Genomic DNA, 18,257 nt, shown 5'->3' with positions numbered 1-18,257 from the left:
CACTCGGCCAGGAGTGACAGGTGGAGGGCTCCTGTTCTGGGTCAGAAAGAGCTTCTTCTGAGTTATATGGTTGTAGTTCACACCACCTCACATTTGGGGCCACCCCAGTCCCTGTTGTACTTGCATCTGGGCCCTGTGATTCACGGAAAGAATCCTCAGTCTCTCTGTGGTGCTCCCCAGGTTAGTCCTTCTGCCCTACATGTGCGCTCCATCAGCCTCCTTGCTGCTGTGCAAGCCCACGGGTGCTGATGGCGGGGTGGGGGGGGGGGCTGGTTTGCACACTACCGAGGCTGTTAGCAAGATGCCCCTTTCTACATGGTCAGCTGTCCATTTTCATTCATTCATTCATTCATTCATTCATTCATTCTTTTATTCAGCAAGTTCTTCCTGGGTATTAGGATCCGTGCCAGGCACCAGGAATGTAGGTAACTGAGATAGACCCAAGGTCTGCCCTCCTGTAGTGATGTCTCCTGACCACAGACGCCCTCCACAAAGAGCCCTTTTATGAGTGCACTGGGAATGTTGTGTGTTTTCATTTTTGTGAGACAGAGACAGAGCACGGGTGGGGCTGGGGAGAGAGAGGAAGACATGGAATCTGAAGCAGGCTCCAGGCTCTGAGCTGTCAGCCCAGAACCCAATGCGGGGCTCGAACCCACGAACCATGGAATCATGACCTGAGCTGAAGTCAGACACTTAACTGACTGAGCCACCTGGGAGCTCAGTGGGAATATTTTTATAGCTCTCTTTGGCACTGGATAGGGAAAAGGTATCTCCTGGGATGGGGGATGCCTGGAAGACTACCCTATTCCTCATAGGCATTTTCTTCTGCATTTGCTGCCTGCCCCTAGCTGGCCACTTCCTCCCAGGCTCCTCTCCCCTACTCCCCCTACTCCTAGCCCCCAGGCGGTGGGGGGGTGGGAGCGGGAGCTAGAGCTAAACACTGGCCCTTTGCTGCTTGCTGGAAGCCTGCAGTTTAATTACCTCCTGTCCAAGAGCAAGTAGACTTCCTTAGGATGGAAATTCCCCTCCCATCAGTGGTTTGAGAGCCCAGAATTCAGTTCCTTGGAAGAAGCAGAGCTTTTTATTAGAGATCAAAGATTGGCCCTAGGGAAGCATTCACAAAGCTGCTCTGGGCTGGAAAGGACCCCTCTGGGCATATCACTTCCTTTCCTGGCTCTGTTGGTCAGGGAACCAAACTGTGGAGAGGAAGGAAGGGAGGCTCCTGGCAGCCCAAGGGGCCAAGCTAGGGAATAAGCCTCTTGGGGTTGATCAGACTGGAGCAAAAGGGGTTGAGCCGATTTACCTGGAGGAGGTAAGAAGCGGTGAGAACAGCCAGGAAGCTGGGCTCTGGGCAGATGGCTCACTTCCTCATACTTTATCTCTGATTTTGTCTGGTGTGTCATCAAGTACTCAGCTCACAAAGTATATCCCAGACTCCTGGTCTTACGAGTCAAGATTCCCCACAACTGAGCCCTCCCTTTTTAGCCTTCCTGTGTCACCCCCATCCCCCAAGAGTTAAAGGATGCATTTCTTGTCACATGGATCTCAGATGTGGTTCAGGCTGGAGACATCAGTGTGGGCTATCAGGAGGCTCAGCGGATGCAGGAAATGGAATTCTGAGCCATATCTGCTGAGCCCCCTGGTGGGCTATGTGGAGGTACAGGGAGTCTGACTTGTGGCTCACATCTCCTCCTTGCACCCGGGCTCAGGCCTCCAAGCTTGGGCCCTGAGTACCCAGGCTTGGTCTCTCCTCACTGCCATGCCCCATACACCCTTCCCCGTCACCCAGGCTAGACTTTCTGTGTCTTCTCACAACCATTCGGCATCGCTTTGGTCAAGCACTGGTAGGTGTTGCGGTGAATTTGGTGAATTTGCGTCATGTTCTGGAGGTGCTCCAGGCCATCTCCAGCATCCACACACCTCTGCTGGGCAGGTAGGAGGCCTCTGCATGGACACCCCCAATGATGAGTGCCGGAGACCAGCTCCAGCTGGCCCAGGGGTCCCTGAAGGATGGATGGTGTCAGTGAGGGAGAGTGAGGGAGCCCCGAGATTCTTTCTGGTCACCAGGCAGGCATCTCTGCACTGACTGAGACTCAGCTTTATTTATGGTTAAGTGTATGGAGAACAGCACAGAAGTGGTATTTATCTTAGACAATAATTTTTGATGATAAATTTCTTTGATAAGTAAAAATTTCCCAGAACATAGATTTGTAGAAGACTCATGCATAACCTTTATCAATAGTGATTGATGTAGGTGATTTAGACACTTATCATATGGGGAAGGAAGGTATCTTTAGCATTCAGATACAAGACAATGTTTTTAGCATAGCAAAGGCAAAGTTAGTTCTTTGTAAGAGCAGGGGTCAATAGCCTGTTTGCTTAAAGGAAAGTATAAGGAAAAACAGGATTTTCAGGAAACATAATGTTTGCTTCCATAATTACAAAAGAAGAAATTCCTACAATAAGTTCCTTCACAAGGTGCAATCAGCATATCAGGGCCAGAATAAGGGGACAAGTCACTTCTGATACCAATATCAATCAACAAGGTGACTTGGGGGTCGATGCTCAAACAGAAACAATTGAGTGGGGGTGGATACTGGTCATCATCTGATAGCAGGAGGCTTTGCAAACCTGCCTTAACCTCACAAGGAGTTTTCTCAACTAGTGAGTTCAGAATGGCTCCCAACAGATGAGGAACTTTGGGGGACATAGTGACATCCTAAGAGACCCTCTAAGTTGACCCAGATCTACTAGAAAGAGCTTAATCCCTTTGCCTGCAGCTCACATCTGCCCCAGAGTCTCCTCTTCCCAGCGCACACCCAGATCCTTCAGCTATTCCTCGTATCACACAACCTGAGTCCCCTGACCATCCTGCTCTCATCCTGATTTACCCACGTGCATGTTCACATCAGGCTCCTGGACTTGGTGCCCGGACCCAGGGGTCTCCTCCATCCTTTCATTAGCTAAACCCTGTGAAGCATAATGCCGAGAGCCTTCTGCAGAGGAGTTTTCAGGGCTCCGTAGACTTACCCTGTTATGGAAGCATCCAATGGGCTTGAAACACTGAATAAGCCCTTGGCATTGTCTTAGGCCAGAGGGGAAGCCTAGGGCCACTGGCCAAAGTGGATTGGACTGTGCCTAAGCAGCCTCAATCAGCATAGCTATTCCCCAGCAGGACACCGCTCTCCAGGGATGCTGGTAGCTGGTCCCTTGTCATTTCATGGTTACCTCCTTAAGCAGGAGCCGGCTTTCTCCTGGGGGCATCTGGGGAGACAGATGGGGGTGAGGCAGAGGAGGTGGGGCCACCAGTGCTGTGGTGTGTCATTCCCATTCAGCGGCCCCCTGGGACAGGTGTGTTCCTCTCTGGGGGTACCATGTGTGGATAGGCATGGACACGTGGGGGCCTGGGTGCTGGCAAGGGAACTGAAATGGCAGAGCAGAGGGAGAGCATGCTCTCCAGGCCCCGAGCCCTACCCCCCAGCTCGGCCATCACTACCTGAGAGCCCTTGGACAGGTCACCTCACATTTCCCCCTTTGGGGTTCTCACCTGTCCAACAAGGGCCATCCACTCTGAGGATCATTTAGCTTGAATATTCCATGAGGAACCCTATTTCCTTACTACGTTAGCTAATAATGTAATCTTTAACTTTTCTGAGATCATGAAGGTCTTCGTTTTCCTTTCTTCCTTCTCCCTGTCTTCTTCTCCTCCCCCTGGCTTTTCCTTTCCCTCTCTCTTCCATTCTCTCATTTCCCTCCCTGCCCCTCTTGGAAGATTCCTAAGCCCCTTCTTCTTCTTCTTCTTCGTCTTCGTCTTCGTCTTCGTCTCCGTCTCCGTCTCCGTCTCCGTCTCCTCCTCCTCCTCCTCCTCCTCCTTCTAACGTTTATTTATTTATTTATTTTGAGAGAGAGAGAAAACAGGGGAGGAGCAGAGGGAGAGGAAGTCTTAAGCAGGCTCCACGCTGATCCCATGAGCCTGGGATCATGACCTGAGCCAAAAATCAAGATTCGGCTGCTCAACCAACTGAGCCACCCAGGCTCCCCCCACTGAGCCCCTCCTGAGAACAAAGTACAGCTACTGCTTCGTATCTGCCTCAAAGGCACTCACTTTGCAGCTTATTTTTGGAGATAAAATTTGCCCACAAATGAAATGCCAAGTGTCTGAGGCGAAGGCCATAAGTGAAGCAGAGAGGGCACCTCATGTGGTTGGGAGGGCACTGGAGGGCTCCAAGGGGGACCGGCATCTGCCCTGCAGAGTCTAGGCTGCACAGGACATGACAGTCTGGTTAGACAGGGGAGTAGTGCAGGGGGCAGAGAATGGCAGCCGAGGGCTGGAGGCAGGCAAGGCCCCTGAGGGTCTGGGAGAGGTGAGAGGGAACGTCGCACAGGTCAGTGAGAGAGAGGGGCCAGGAGGGGAATTTGGGCAGGGAATAGAATGCTCAGATGGGCATTAGGATAACGTGGTAACCATTCAGAAGGTGGGTTTCCAAGGTCAGCGCTGGGCTACTCTGCTCCTCACTGCTTTTAGCCCACTTCAAATGCTGGACACCACACAGATCTCAACAGGGGCCCAGGCAGGAGAGCCTGGCATGGGCTTCCAGCTGCAAGCCTCTGGAGGAGCATAGCAGTCAGTTCACAGGCGTATTCCAGGGTTTTCTACTTGGCTTCCCAGTGAGTGAGGTGAGAGGCCCGGCGGGAAAATGTCCATGGCCCCAGGCAGCCCAGACCAGGTGCGTAGAATCAAGTGTCATCATCACGGGGCACAAGTCTCGGAAACTAAGGCCTGGGGAAGCCCAATGTCCTTGCCAGGTCTGACTGCGAGGGGAGGCTCTTTCCCTTCCCTTCCCTCCCTTCCCTTCCCCTTCCCTTCCCATTTCTTATTTGATTTGTTTTTAATGTTTATTCATTTTTCAAGAAACAGAAACAGAGCGTGAGCAGGGGAGGGGCAGAGAGAGGGAGACACAGAATCTGAAGCGGGCCCCAGGCGCTGAGCTGTCAGCACAGAGCCGGACATGGGGCTTGAACACATGGACTGTCAGATCGTGACCTGAGCCAGAGTCGGAGCTTAATCAACAGAGCCACCCAGTCACCCCAGCAATCTGCTTTTCAAAGCACTGGTTTTCTCTGCTGCTGGAGAGCCAGCTTCTCCGAAAGGAGTGAATGCTGCCTCCAGCCCTAATTTCTAGGGAAGGGCTCAGCAGGGACAAGGTTTCCAGCTGCTCCTGTCCCCTTTCTCCCCACACCATCCTCGGGCCCATGGGAGGGAGTCTTCGTGGTGTCCCTTCCCTCCTGACTCTGCCGTGGGCCCTGCCCCGCACCCCTCCCCCTGCCTGTTCTGCCCCCAGCTCTGAGGGAGGGTGATGCTGGGTCAGTGAGCTGAGGGACAGCAGGAACCTGACACCCTGGGAACAGGCCTGGGGAGGGCGGGACACGCTGGCCGGCCTCCCTGGAGACCTGGAGGGTTTGGTTCCCACCCTACTCTCCCAGAGTCCTGTATCCCAGTGGGGGGTGGGTTGGGGGGGGCGGAGCGGAAACAGGCGAGAGTCAGCTGGTAGACTCTGCACACCCACCAGCAGGAGGTGACTGTCACCAGAGGCCGCCAGCACGGGCAGCAGCCCAGGCTGCAGAGACGTCAGGTTCCCACCCTTGTGCTTGCCCTGCTGCACATCTGTTCTTCCCCCTTCCTCTTTGTCTGAAGGCTTGACGGCGGTGCCCGTCGGCCCTGGAATCTCCGGGATGAAAGGCTCCTTTGCTTCGGGGTGACTGTATGGGTCAGATTAGACTACAGCTAGAACCCTCCAACGGCTCAGGGAGCTGCCTGCTCTGAAGAGAAGCCTCCGGCAGGCCTCAGGGCTCTGCTGTCTCAGTCACCGTCCCCGGCCTTCTGACAGGTTGGCCTGGTTCCTCTCTGCTCCCCCTAGGCCCAGCCCCGAGGCCCCCCAGCTCCCTTCATTCTGTCCCCAGGCCATAAACCACAGACTGGCCCAGTGTGCCCTCTGGGTGTCCTGGTCCCATTTCGGCACCACCTTCCTCCTTCGTAGGTCTCCTCACTGTCACCTCTGCTCTATCAGCCTCCGGGTTCCCTGGGCTCAGGGCCGTCCTTCCCATGGAGGATTTGCTTTCAGCAAAGACCTCGTTCAAATCTCTGCTCTGTTATTTACCAGATGGGTGTCCAGGAACCTTTCAGAGACTCGGGAGCTCTGTCACTGTTGTCTCCACTCACCTTGCCCACCATCCTTCGCCCCACAGGCCTCTGCTTCTCCTTACCTTTCCCTCCGCTGTGGGGCTGCAGCTTTCTTCTGTCCTCTGGTCCACCCCCTCACCAGCTGCCAACCTGTTCAGGCTCCCTGCCCACGAGGCACAAATCAGGCACCAATCCCCGGGCATGTGTGGAGCACCTGTTGTGTCCCGCGTGTCAGGTGGGCATCAGGAGACGCCCACACCGTGTGCCTCTCCCGGCCCCCCCACCCAGCCCTGCCCCACCTTGTGCATGCGCCAGGCCCCTGCTTGAAGCTATGGCTCCCAGCTAGCTCTCAGAGCCGAGAGGGGTGCTATGAACGCTGATTTTCTGAATTCAAAGATGCACATGTTTTCCTTCCATTTCCCAGACTAATTTGTGTCTTATACTTGATGTGTCTTTCGTGGGGTGCTTTGTTTTGGGGAGCTCCTTCATTGCCCTCACTCCCTAAAAATGTTATTTAGCTCATGGCAAACCTTGCAGTTGATGGCATCCCAGCCCCGAGGAAGTATGATAAATGGATAGTGTAATCAGGGACATCTGGAGATTATTTTTTAACCCAAGGGAGTAGCTCTAATGGGAAAAATTGTGGGTTGTCTAATGATGGGGGCATTTGGGGATATAAGTGCTGTTTAGACGTCACTGATCATTGGCTTGTCGTGGGCCCAAATATTCTACCCCAAGAACTTCACTCCTCCGGTCTTAGAGGCCAGAAAGAATCGCTATTATGTGCTACTTTCACAGACCCTACATCACATAGGATTGAGGAGAGCAGGGGCGGGGTGGGGTCCCTGAATGGCTGTCTCATGGCTTCAGTTCCCTCCTGAGCAGGGGTGCTGAGACTGAGACCCCCCCCCAAATCCCGGGGATGGAGGTGATGGGGAGAGGGACCCAAAGTCCCAGAGTGGAAGTCAAAGGGTTTTTGCAGGTAGAAACTGCCTGAAATACGGGACAAGTAGACACTTTGGTTCACCTTTCTCTTGTCGCCCATCCCGGAGGGAGGGCACCTGTCCTCACTTCCCAGTGCATCAGTGGGAGGGCCCAGGCTGCAGGAGAGCAAAGCCTGTCCAGGCTAGGGCAGTCAGCCAGTCGGTGCTCTTCTCACTAGGCCTCCACAGAAACCTGAAGGCTCCCCTCGCAGGGTGGGCTCCCTGGGGGCAGGATGCTGGCCAGCCCTGCCTGACCTGTCCCCGCCCAGCTGCAGCTTTCAAACCGGGAGCCCACCCAGGCCCTTCTTGCCATTCTCTTTCCCTCTCAAGTTGAAACCAGTTTGCCATCCACCAGTCTCCGTGCACCAGTCTCCAGAGCTACTCTTTCTCCCTCAGACCATCCAACAGTCAGTCTTCACCGAATGCCAGCTCCCAGAGATGTGCGTGGGGATCCAGAAACAGTAAGACACGAAGCTCAGCCAGCTGGGGGTGGCGAGCGTGAAGAAACAGCTCAAGGTAGCCCCTGCCAGGTGCCAAATGAGCGATAGAGACGGGGCGTTCTCCAGGAACCCAGGGGAGGGTGGTGGGCAGGGGAGGCATTTTTGGAAGAGCTGAGAGGTGACCTTTAAAGATGGGGAAGGCAGCCGGCGAGGTGTGAGCAAGGCCCCTGGGGGAGAAGGTGTGTGCCGTGTCTGAATCTTGAGTTGACCACGTGGGTGGCCGGGGGAGAGCTTAGTGGAGTTAGCAGGGATCAGGAGGCTGGGGCTTAATACCTGGCTGAGGGGTGTGTGTCTCACCTCTAAGCAACGGGGAGCTCCCCTTCTGAAGGCAGACCAGTTAGGAAACTTGGCTCAAATGCTTTGCTCTGTGTATGGAGTTGGCTTTCCTCCTTTACAGCTACACTGTCTAATAGGGGAGGCACGAACCACAGGGGGCAGCTTGGAAGGGGGCCAGTCGGAACTCAGATGCACCGTAAGTGCAACATGCACACTGGAATGTAGTGCGCAATAAAAAAGCAATGTAATAGATTTCCTTTTTTTTCTCCTGGGGTGCCTGTTGAAATAATAACACTTTGGCTATATTGGCTTATGTAGCATATATTGTCTATTTTAATTCTTTAATGTTTATGTATGTATTTGGAGAAGGGGGAGGGGCAGCGAAAGAGAGAGAGACAGAATCCCAAGCAGGCTCTGCGCTGTCAGCACAGAACCTGACGCTGGACTCCATCTCACCAACTGTAAGATCATGACCTGAGGTGATATCAAGAGTCGGGAAGCTTAACCAACTGAGCCACCAAGGCGCCCCTAGCATATATTATTAGTATTAATTTCACCTGTGTCTTTTTACTTCTTTTAAGGGTGGCTACCAGAAAAGTTTAAGTTACACACATGGCTCACATCGTAATTCTTTTGGACAGGGCTGGATTAGAGTCTATATTTTTTAAATGCAATTTCCTTTCTCTGCAGTTATGCCTATCTTTCACTTCTTTCTATGATCTCTCAATAGCCCTCCTTCCCTCTTTCCCTTCTTCCCCGTCACCTTGGCCTTTTTCTTCTCTTTTGATGGTCAGGTGTGAGGGAGGGAGAAAGGGGAATCCAGTGCATGCTTGCTCAGGCCACAACCCCCGGACTCAGCAAAGCCAGAATTCAATAGGCAGAGAAGCCCTACTTATCCAGAATATTTGTAGAAATTAACCTTCTAGATAATTCCTTTCTGGCTCATTTGAGGGCAGTCAGCAACTCCTTTTGTTTTCATTTGGATCTGTAAATAGTTATTTTTAAAAGATTAAAAACATCTATCAATGGCATGCACATCATTTACAGAGTCAAGAGGCACCAGTTTATAAGATATCTATGTAGTAACATGTATATATATACATATAAATATAGCATGTAGTAGTAATGTATTAGCTCCTTCCCCTCTCCTACAGCCCAAAGCCCAGCATATGCCACTTTTCTTCAGCTATTTACTTCCTGAAACACATAAATTATTAAGTAAATTTCTAAACAAATTCTTACAATGCTATTTGTTGCTTTTTCAATTTTGACATTATATATTTTCTTTTTAATTAATTAATTTTTAAAATGTTTATTTATTTTTGAGAGAGAGCAAGCGTGTGAGCAGGGGAGGGACAAAGAGAGAGAGAGAGAGAGAGAGAAACCCAAGTGGGCACGTGCAATATGGGGCTCGATCTCACGAACCATGAGGTCATGACCTGAACCGAAATCAAGAGTGGTTGTCTAACCAGCTGAGCCAACCAGGCGCCCTTATATTTTCTTCTCATTAAGAGAGAAATGTCTTTTTCTGTTCTAATATAGCTTATGAATGTTTTATTATATATAACATATATAAAATATAAATATTTTTCACTGCTGAACCAAGTAGTGCATAATAATTACACTTTCTTGCATAATTTTTTCTTTTCTGGGAGGCGATAACTGCCTCTTTTTGTATTTTATTATTTTTTGTCGTTGCCTTGCTTTTTTTTAATGACATTTGTATACATTCTTACCAAATTCTCTGTCAAATTGCAAAATTCCTTCAAATATTTATTTAAAATTTCTAAAGATTTTTATTTATTTTGAGAGAGAGAAAGAGCGTGTGTGTGTGTGAGCAGAGCAGGGGAAGAGAGAGAGAGAGAGAGAGAATTCCAAGCAGGCTCTGAGCTGTCTGCTCAGAGCCTGTCATGGGGCTTGAACTCATGAACCATGAGATCATGATCTGAGCCAATATCAAGAGCCTAATGTTTAACTGACTGAGCCACCCACATGCCCCCTTCAACTACTATTTTGATGTGGCTAAGTCTCGTGGCTATCTTATGGTTTCCATCCCCGCCTCCAAGACAGCCTCTGGGAGCACCATCTTCCTGCTCCCCTGGGAAGAGATTGCTAGAACCACTGCATGGCTTGAGAAACCCCATCTCAGGTTCTATGCCCTATCTTTTGCTCCTCTTTCTTGGTTTGTGTCAGTCCCTCTTTGAGAAACATCCAAGAAGGTTGATATTTTTGAGACCCAGCATGTTTGAACATGTCTATATTCGATTCTCACACTTGATCAATCAATGGTTTGACTGGGCACAGAGTTCTAGATTGAAATCTTTTTTCCCCTTCATATCCCGAAGGCAATTGCTCTATTGTTGTCATGTTTCCAATGTTGCTTTTCATAAATCTCATGCTATTTTGCTTCCTGACCTTTTGTGTGACCCCTATTTGCCTTCTCTCTGGAAAGTGTTCAAATCATCTTTGCTCCTACAAGTTGGATATTTATGGGCTCTTCTCCTGTCCATATTGCTGGCCACTCAGTGGACCTTTTCTACCTAGAAACTTAGACCGTCAGCTTGGGAAACTATCTTTTGCAATAGTTTTCATAATCTCCTCCCCATTGTTTTCTGTCTTTTCTCTCACTAGTCACATATGGAAACTTCCAACCCATCCGTCTATGTTTACATCTGTTTTCTCCTATTTCCTGTCTCTTGGTTTTCTTCTTCTGTTTCCTGGGAAATTTCCTCCATCTTTATCTCCTGACCCTTCTGTTTTTAGTGTCTGAGAGCTCTCTTTCTTGTTTTCTCTTAGCTCCTTTTAAAAGAGCTTTTTTTAAAAAAAAATAATGTTTTATTTATTTCTGAGAGAGAGAGAGAGAGAGAGAGCATGAGCAGGGGAGGGTCAGAGAGAGAGGGAGACACAGAATCTGAAGTAGGCTCCAGGCTCTGAGCTGTCAGCACAGAGCCCGACACGGGGCTCAAACCCACGAACCGTGAGATCATGACCTGAGCTGAAGTCGGACGCTTAACCAACTGAGCCACCCAGGTGCCCTTAAAAGAGCTTCTTGTTTCATAGGTCCAACATTTTATTTCTCAGAGGATATCAATTATACCGTTTTGAAGTTTATTTTTTTCCTTTGCATTGCCTCTGTTCCTCTGAGTTCCTTTTGTTTTATTCTTTTTAAAATTTGATACATTCTCTCTCTTTTCACTCCGTAACCTTCCTCAGAGACTGGTTACCCTTGGGCCATCTGTTCATAGTGAAGAGTAGGTCACTAAAAGCTGTCCAGAAACTGCATGTGATTGTGAGTGTGTGCATGTATGGACTTCTGTATTTACAGGCTTCATGACAGAGTGGCCGGCTGGGGACACAGCCATTTACTGGGCCCTCCCAACCAGAAGTATCTGTTAGATGTCTTTCTGGGTCCAGTTTTCAGTGCGTTGCTGGGTGACAGTGCTTTCAGGACCAGTGGCAGAAGGGGGAGGGGGTTTCCAAAGTTCCGTGCATAGACTTTCCCTTAAGCCCCCCTGTTTGAGCAGGCTGCTGCATTCTGGCCCCATTTCCCCCACAAAATGTCAGCGCCTCCGCAGGAAAGAGGGGAAGCCCCAGGCAGAACTGGTCCTCATACAGACCTGTAATCCGTGTCCCTCTCTCCCGCCTGCCAAAGTAGCCACCACCTCCAATTCCTGACCCTTCCATCACAGGTGGCAAAGTCTGTCCACTTCCTGTTGGCTGTCCTTCGGTAGACACTCGATTTCCGGTTTCTCAGCTCTGCAAATTCCTCCATCTGCTTTCCATCTTCCCAAACTCTCTTGACATCTGCTGTCGGCTCATGTCACTTCTACTCTTCTCTTTGTCCTTATCTGTTCATCTTCTCTTGACTCCTTTGCTCCCCTTTCGGTGGGGTTAAGGAAGGAGCAGATATGTGCTGAACCGGCCACGTTTAGCAGGAAGCCCCCGTGAACATTTCTGAAGTGCCAAGTTCTCTTCCTTGTCTGAATAAAGGACCCCCAGGCTGAGACCTGGACCTTTTCTGTCATCAAGGTCAATTTTATTTAAAAAAGTCATGGAGACTAGATGAAACGTACCCTGAGTCCAGCTCACTGGTGGAAATGGTTGCTTTTAAATAAATTATAACATTGTAACAAATTATTTAACTTTTATTGAATAAACATGACTTTTCATGATTAGTCTTTTTCGCGAAACTGCATGGAAAACAGCATCTTGTTGTTTCGTCTCTGGAAATTAGGGTTCCCCCGGGGCTGGGTCCTTGGCTAGGCTGGACTCCGTGTTCTCTATCTAGGTGGCATCTATAAAAACAGGCAGCTTGCGTATCTGCTCATTAAACGAAACACTCCTCTCTTTTCCAACACATACAGCTCAGAGCCTCTCTACCTGGCGGCATTCAAGGTGGCCAAGTGTGTCTGAGCAACGACACTGCTGTGTTCCAGTGAAATGCGGGAGTCTCACCAGCCGCAGGGCATCCCCTCCGTCGGGGAGGGCGCGGGGCGGGTCCTCACCGAGTCTTCTCTGTCCTTCCTCCCCAGGTGCCCCCTTTCAAAGGTCTCAGCACCCTCACGCTACCTCCTGCCGCCACTTCCACCTGGGCCCCCCGCAGCCGCAGCAGCTGGCCCCCGACTTCCCCCTGGCGCACCCCGTGCAGTCGCAGCCGGGCCTCAGCGCCCACATGGCCCCGGCCCACCAGCACAGCGGCGCCCTGCACCAGTCGCTGACTCCGCTGCCCACCCTGCAGTTCCAGGACGTCACAGGTCCCTCCTTCCTACCTCAGGCCCTGCACCAGCAATACCTCCTGCAGCAGCAGCTCCTGGAAGCCCAGCACCGCAGGCTCCTCTCGCACCCGAGGTGGGCGCTGCAGGGGCCCGGTGCGCGGGGGTGGGGGGTGGGTGGCCCTGGCTTTCTTCGAGGGCTGAGCAGCCAGTCACCACGTGGGTTTCTGGGCAGGGCGGTGGGGGAGGGGGCAGCTTTTGCTCCAGTTAGAGACCCCACCACCCAGACCCCATGCGGTTCCCTCAGTAGCTGATGTGTGTCCTTGTCACACCACGCAGAGGCAGGGGCGGGGACTGGGCACCTGGTGGTTTCTAATGCTCACGGTGGGCTTAGGCTCCGTGTGGGAGATGGGATCCCTTATGTCTCCCTGAGCTTCAAGATCACCTGATTCTAACTCCTCAGTTCCCTAAGGGACACCAACGGACATGGATGCCTCTGCCCTGCCTCTCAAGAGCGCCTGGTCTGGTTGAGGGGCCCAGCTATGAAACAAATGGAGAATAAAATCAGATAATACTAATCAGATAGGTCTGAAGAACTGTGGGGGATGAGTGGGGGAGGGGCAGAGAGAAAGGGAGACACAGAATCCCAAGCAGGCTCCAGGCTCTGAATTGTCAGTACAGAGCCTGACACTGGGCTCGAACTCATGAACGGTGAGATTATGACCTGAGCCCAAGTCGATTGCTTAACCAACTGAGCCACCCAGGCGCCCCAGGACCCCTTACACTCTTAAAAATTATTGAGGATTACAGAAGCTTCTGTTTATGTGGATTATGACTATTAATACTTGCCATGATGGAAGTTAAAACTGAGAAATTTTAAAAATATTTATTAATTCACTTAAAAATACAATAACAAACTCATGCTAACACTAATAATATCTTTTTGGGAAAGGAGCTATATACAAATGTAGTGAGAAGAGGGGCTTTTTTTTTTTTTACATATTTGCAAATCTCTTTAATGCCCGGGTTAATAGAAGACAGTTGTGTTCTCATGTCTGGTTCTGCATATTCAATCTGTTGCAGAATCACACTTGGTTTCTAGAAAACTTCACCATTCACTTATGAGAGAATGAGAGTAAAAAAAGCAAATAACATCCTAGTATTATGAAAATAGCATTGACCTCACAAACCCCATGAAGGGGTCTCAGGGATCCCCAGGGGTGCTAGGAACACACTCTGAAGATGGCTGGACCTGAACATCTCTAAGGCTCTAAGCCTCCTTGACTGTAGGCTTGAGGTACAGGGGCGGAGATGAATGTTGTGGCAGGTCAGAGGGACAAGAGGTCACCATGCTTGGAATGTTCAGGGAGGCCTTCCTGTAGGCAGTGGCTTTCACCGGGGCTATGAAAGCTGGGAAGAGTGGAGAAGGGTGGAGGAGAGGGGGATGCACAGGTGTGGGAGGGCCTGCAGGAGGCCTCTCTATGCATCTTGGAGACAGCCCACCACATTCAGAGGGAGCAGAGAAGGCTAGAGAGTTTGGGTGGGACGTGTGGCCTGCAGCAGACACACCCAGGGGGAGGCCTCAGAAGAGCGGGCAGGCCCCGGGCCGCAGGAGTGGGGACGCTGCTGCCAAGCGGGGCCCTGTCCGTGGAGTTTGGGAGGAGAGGCAGAGCGCACAGCTCTGTGGGCTGTAGGCTCAGGCAGGCTAAGGCTGCGCAGCGGTCCTGGGAGCTGGGCTGGCCGTGGGCAGCCCTGACGCCACAGACCCTCCTTCCCTTCCTGTGCAGGCGGAGTCAGGAGCGTGTGTCTGTCCACCCCCACCGCCTCCACCCCAGCTTCGACTTCGGCCACCAACTCCAGACGCCTCAGCCCAGGTATTTGGCTGAGGGTACTGACTGGTGAGTCTGTGGGGTCCCTAAGTGGGGGAGGGAAGGGGTGGGAGGAAGTCTTGCCTGATCCATGGAGATCCTGTTTCCTTCACTTTGATGGTGCAGGAGGCCTGGTCTTCAAGCTCCTGCCTTTGCCTGTGCCCCAGGTCACCCTCAAGACCAGATGGCCCCCAGTGGCCCTGGTTTCAGCAATTAGCTCATTATGGGACTGGATATCATCACGTACCCAGCTTGGGGCTCTGTGTTCGCGGTCCTGCAAGGGAGGAGGGGACAGAGATACAGAACATCTCCCAAGGCCAATGAGGGCTGGAAGCCAATGGTTTCTGGGAGGCAGGCAGAAATAGTCAGGAAAGGCTTCCTAGAAGGGGTGGGCCTTGAGGGGTCCACAGAGAAGAGTCAGGGCCAACCAGCAAGACCAGACACAGGATCGTAGAGGCAGAGCCAGCAGGGTTGGAGGTAACGACTGGGGAGAGAAGCTGGGGAGAGAGACTGAGAGCTTTGCCTGGTACTTTCTGGGCACCAGGTTCCTGTGGGGTCTTCCACCGTCTCTTGCACTTGAGACAGAGGTCTTTGCTGTCCTGGGATGCAGCGTTGCTTGGTTTTGGGTCCTCCATCCTACCTGACTCTCCGGTTCTAGCTCAAGAGTTGGCTGACCTAATCTAGAATCAGATCCGAACACCCAAACCCTTGAAAAAGACGTATAGTTTACTGAAGCACTTAGGCTTAAAAGACGTAATGCTTGTAATTTATTTTTAAAAATTCAGAACAAAAAACTCTCCACCTAGAAGCGTGTGTGTAGATGTGTGTATGTATACCTGGAGAGAGAGAGAGAGAGAAAGAAATAAAAATGCAGTAAACAGTAAACCATTAACACATGGGGAGTCTGGGTGAAGGGTATCCAGGAATTCTTTGTGCTGGTCTTGCAATTTTGAGGTCAAAATGTTTCTTGAAAGAATACAAAAACAAACAAAACATTTCTATGGAAAGAGATGGACTATTAAAAAAAAAAGACATACATTGTGTCATTTTTCAACCATTAGGCAAACTGGACATCCAAGAATGAATGGTTCAAAAGCTGGAAGATTCTGGTTGATTACATGTGCCAGGTGCCTCCACGGGCAGGAAGTAGTTGTTCTGGCACATTCTGACATCTCCCAGCCCTCTGCTGGTTCTTTGGGATGCTCTGTTAAATTGAACACTTCCTTAAAAGGCAGTCTGCATGGCGGCCAACTTCAGCCCAGGCTTTTTCTAATTAGCAGATTCAAATCAGGAAGATTTAATTGCAGTTTGGATTGAATCCTGTCCCTCGGCAGTCAAGGCCATCTGATTGAATTCAATTCAGCACACGCTGAGTGATTTGAACAAACATGTCGGGGCCAGTGCAGCAGGTTGGGCCTGGGCAGGTGACATGGGTGAGTGGAGAGTGGTGGCCTGGAGAGGTGTCAGGAGCAGTGCGGGTGTGAGCCCTGCCAGCCTGCTTGCTTTCGCCAGACCTCCTGTGCTCCCACAGCTCAATCACCCCGCCCTCCTGGCCTCTGTTTGCCTAAAAAACATAAAGACTGAGGTCCTGAGAGGCCTCCGTGGGGGAAGCAGGGGAGGCCCCTGCCCCCGTCACACCTGGGTCCACCCTGGGCTTTCTCTGCCTGGCCTGTCCCCCTTCCTAGGATATGTGAAGCCTGCCTAGGCAGCTTCTCTTAGCCGGGCACCTTGGCCCCAGAGTATGTGGGAGCAGCAGGCCTTGGGGGATCAATCCTAAATATATCCCCTTTGGGGTCCCTGCCTGATAATGCAACCCTGACCTTGAGCTCCAATGTTTCTGTCTTCATGGTGCTCCTTCCCTGACTCAGCCCTGGCTTCGGAGTTCCAACTCTGATGCCCTGTTCTGACTACCCACCCCCCAGCCCTAGCCCTGCCCAGGCGGAGCACCCCCGGGGGCCCCTGGGACCTGTGGGGCCGGGAGGGGAATGAGAGCCTCCTACTGTCCTTCCCTGCAGGCAGTTCTGCCTCTGCCAAGCCTCCAGAGTCACCTGTGAGATGGTGCCAGCATGGTAGCTGCCCGAGGAAGAACGCAAGGGTCTGCGTAGCAACCAGACTATAGCACACTTCAAGGCCATTGATAGTGGGAAATACAGTTTAGCTTGAAATATACATATATGTATATATATATATATATATATATTTTTTTTTTTTTTTTGAGAAAAGAGAGAGGTGTGTAAGCAGGGGAGAGGGCTGAGGGGGTGATGGAGAATCCCAAGCAGGCTCCACGCCCAGTGAGCCCAACATGGGGGTCAATCCACGACCCTGGGATCATGACCTAAGCTGAAATCAAGAGTCAGACACCCAACCAAATGAGCCACCCAGGCACTCCAAGTTTAGCTTGATATTTAGACGGAGCTGACATGAGATGTACCTTGAGACAATGCCCACAGGAAATCTCCAGGACACCATTCTGCGTTAACCCTGTGCTCTAGGGCTGCAGGGTTTTCTATGACCCTTTTCAACCCTCAGCCAGGTTCTCACAGTCTGGGGCAGCAGCAGAAAGGTGGGGGACACTGCTTCTCCAGGGGCTGACATGTCCTAGGGCAAGTCCCAATCCAGGCTTCTTTTGCACCCGATGAGCATCCCCTTTTCAGGGATCCTGGGTTTAGGGAGGAATTTTCCGGTGAGATGATAAGAGGGGTACCCCAGAGACCACCCAGGGCCAACCTGGGCAGGTCATCCCACTCACCTGAGAGTCACGGTGCCCTTGTCTCCCAGTTAGCATTCTCGCAATTGGGCCAACTCTGTTCCAGGTTCCTCTGGACTTTGCTTTTGATAGAACTCCCTGAATGTCTCTTTGCTGCTTTGACTTTGGTGGCCCCCTGAGGCTGCAAAGTAAATACTGAGAGCCAGAGCTTCGGCCACATGAGGGTGCGCCATGGAACACCATTCCCAGAGGCAGGTCAATGGAATAAGCCCAGGCAAGGCTTTGAACCCAGGTGGCCCAAACTGGCTCGCCTCCGACCGTGGGCTAAGGCACGGCCGTGCTTCAGGCCTCAGATAGACCTGAGGAATCTGGAGGCTGGGTTAGTGGATTTCTAAGTTTGTTTCCAACAGGATCCAAGAATTTAGCTCATTTTCCAAATGAAAGACTCATGAAAATTTATTCCAGGGATCCGGGCTAATATATTCAGGAAATACAGGACTACATGCACATTGTAATACATATGTATATCATGGCTAGAAGCAGAAATTCCTTTAATGCCTAACCCCCCTCGTATCATTGTTTTAAAAATGTATTTGTTGAAGAATTTGGGCTGCTTCTTCTGTGGACTTTCTCCTTTTCTGGATTTAGCTAGCTGTACTTGAACTCTGGCATATCCCTTAAGACGTCCCTCAGTTGTTCTACGTTCCCTGTGCTCTGGCACTTAGATCAAGGTTTGAGCAGATCCAGGTTCAGCTCTTACTATTTCTTGGAAAAAATCCTTCACAGGGGGTGTGTTCTTCCAGCAGAAAGCTGGTTGCCTTTCCTTCTGTGATGGAAACAGCAATTGATCTTTGCCAGGAGACTTTACTCTTTTAGGGGCTGCAAAAAGGTGACAATTCAATCATTGCTTATTCCTTTATTAGCTAGGAAGCTTTTATAAAGAGAAAGTTCCCTTCGTCAGTCATTTGATTACCCTTAAGTACTGTTAATAGAGGAAAGGCAGGATAAATGTTCTGTTCTTTCCCTTTCT

At 51.0% G+C, this 18,257-nt stretch overlaps 1 protein-coding gene across 1 annotated transcript in view; it reads left to right on the top strand.

Moving 5' to 3' along the window:
- RNF165 (ring finger protein 165) overlaps positions 1–18,257 on the top strand; it is a 105,706-nt gene that overhangs the window by 77,525 nt on the left and 9,924 nt on the right. Inside the window, exons 2-3 of the mRNA XM_039228907.1 lie at positions 12,473–12,788; positions 14,440–14,550. Coding sequence (XP_039084838.1) covers positions 12,473–12,788; positions 14,440–14,550 — 427 coding nt within the window. The remainder of the gene's footprint in view (positions 1–12,472; positions 12,789–14,439; positions 14,551–18,257) is intronic.

Source organism: Hyaena hyaena, unplaced genomic scaffold (genome assembly GCF_003009895.1).
Source record: "Hyaena hyaena isolate Hyena2069 unplaced genomic scaffold, ASM300989v1 scaffold_33, whole genome shotgun sequence".
Taxonomy (NCBI): Eukaryota; Metazoa; Chordata; class Mammalia; order Carnivora; family Hyaenidae; genus Hyaena; species Hyaena hyaena.
Note: the sequence above shows the minus strand (reverse complement) of the source record. Positions and strands in the feature narration are given on the sequence as shown.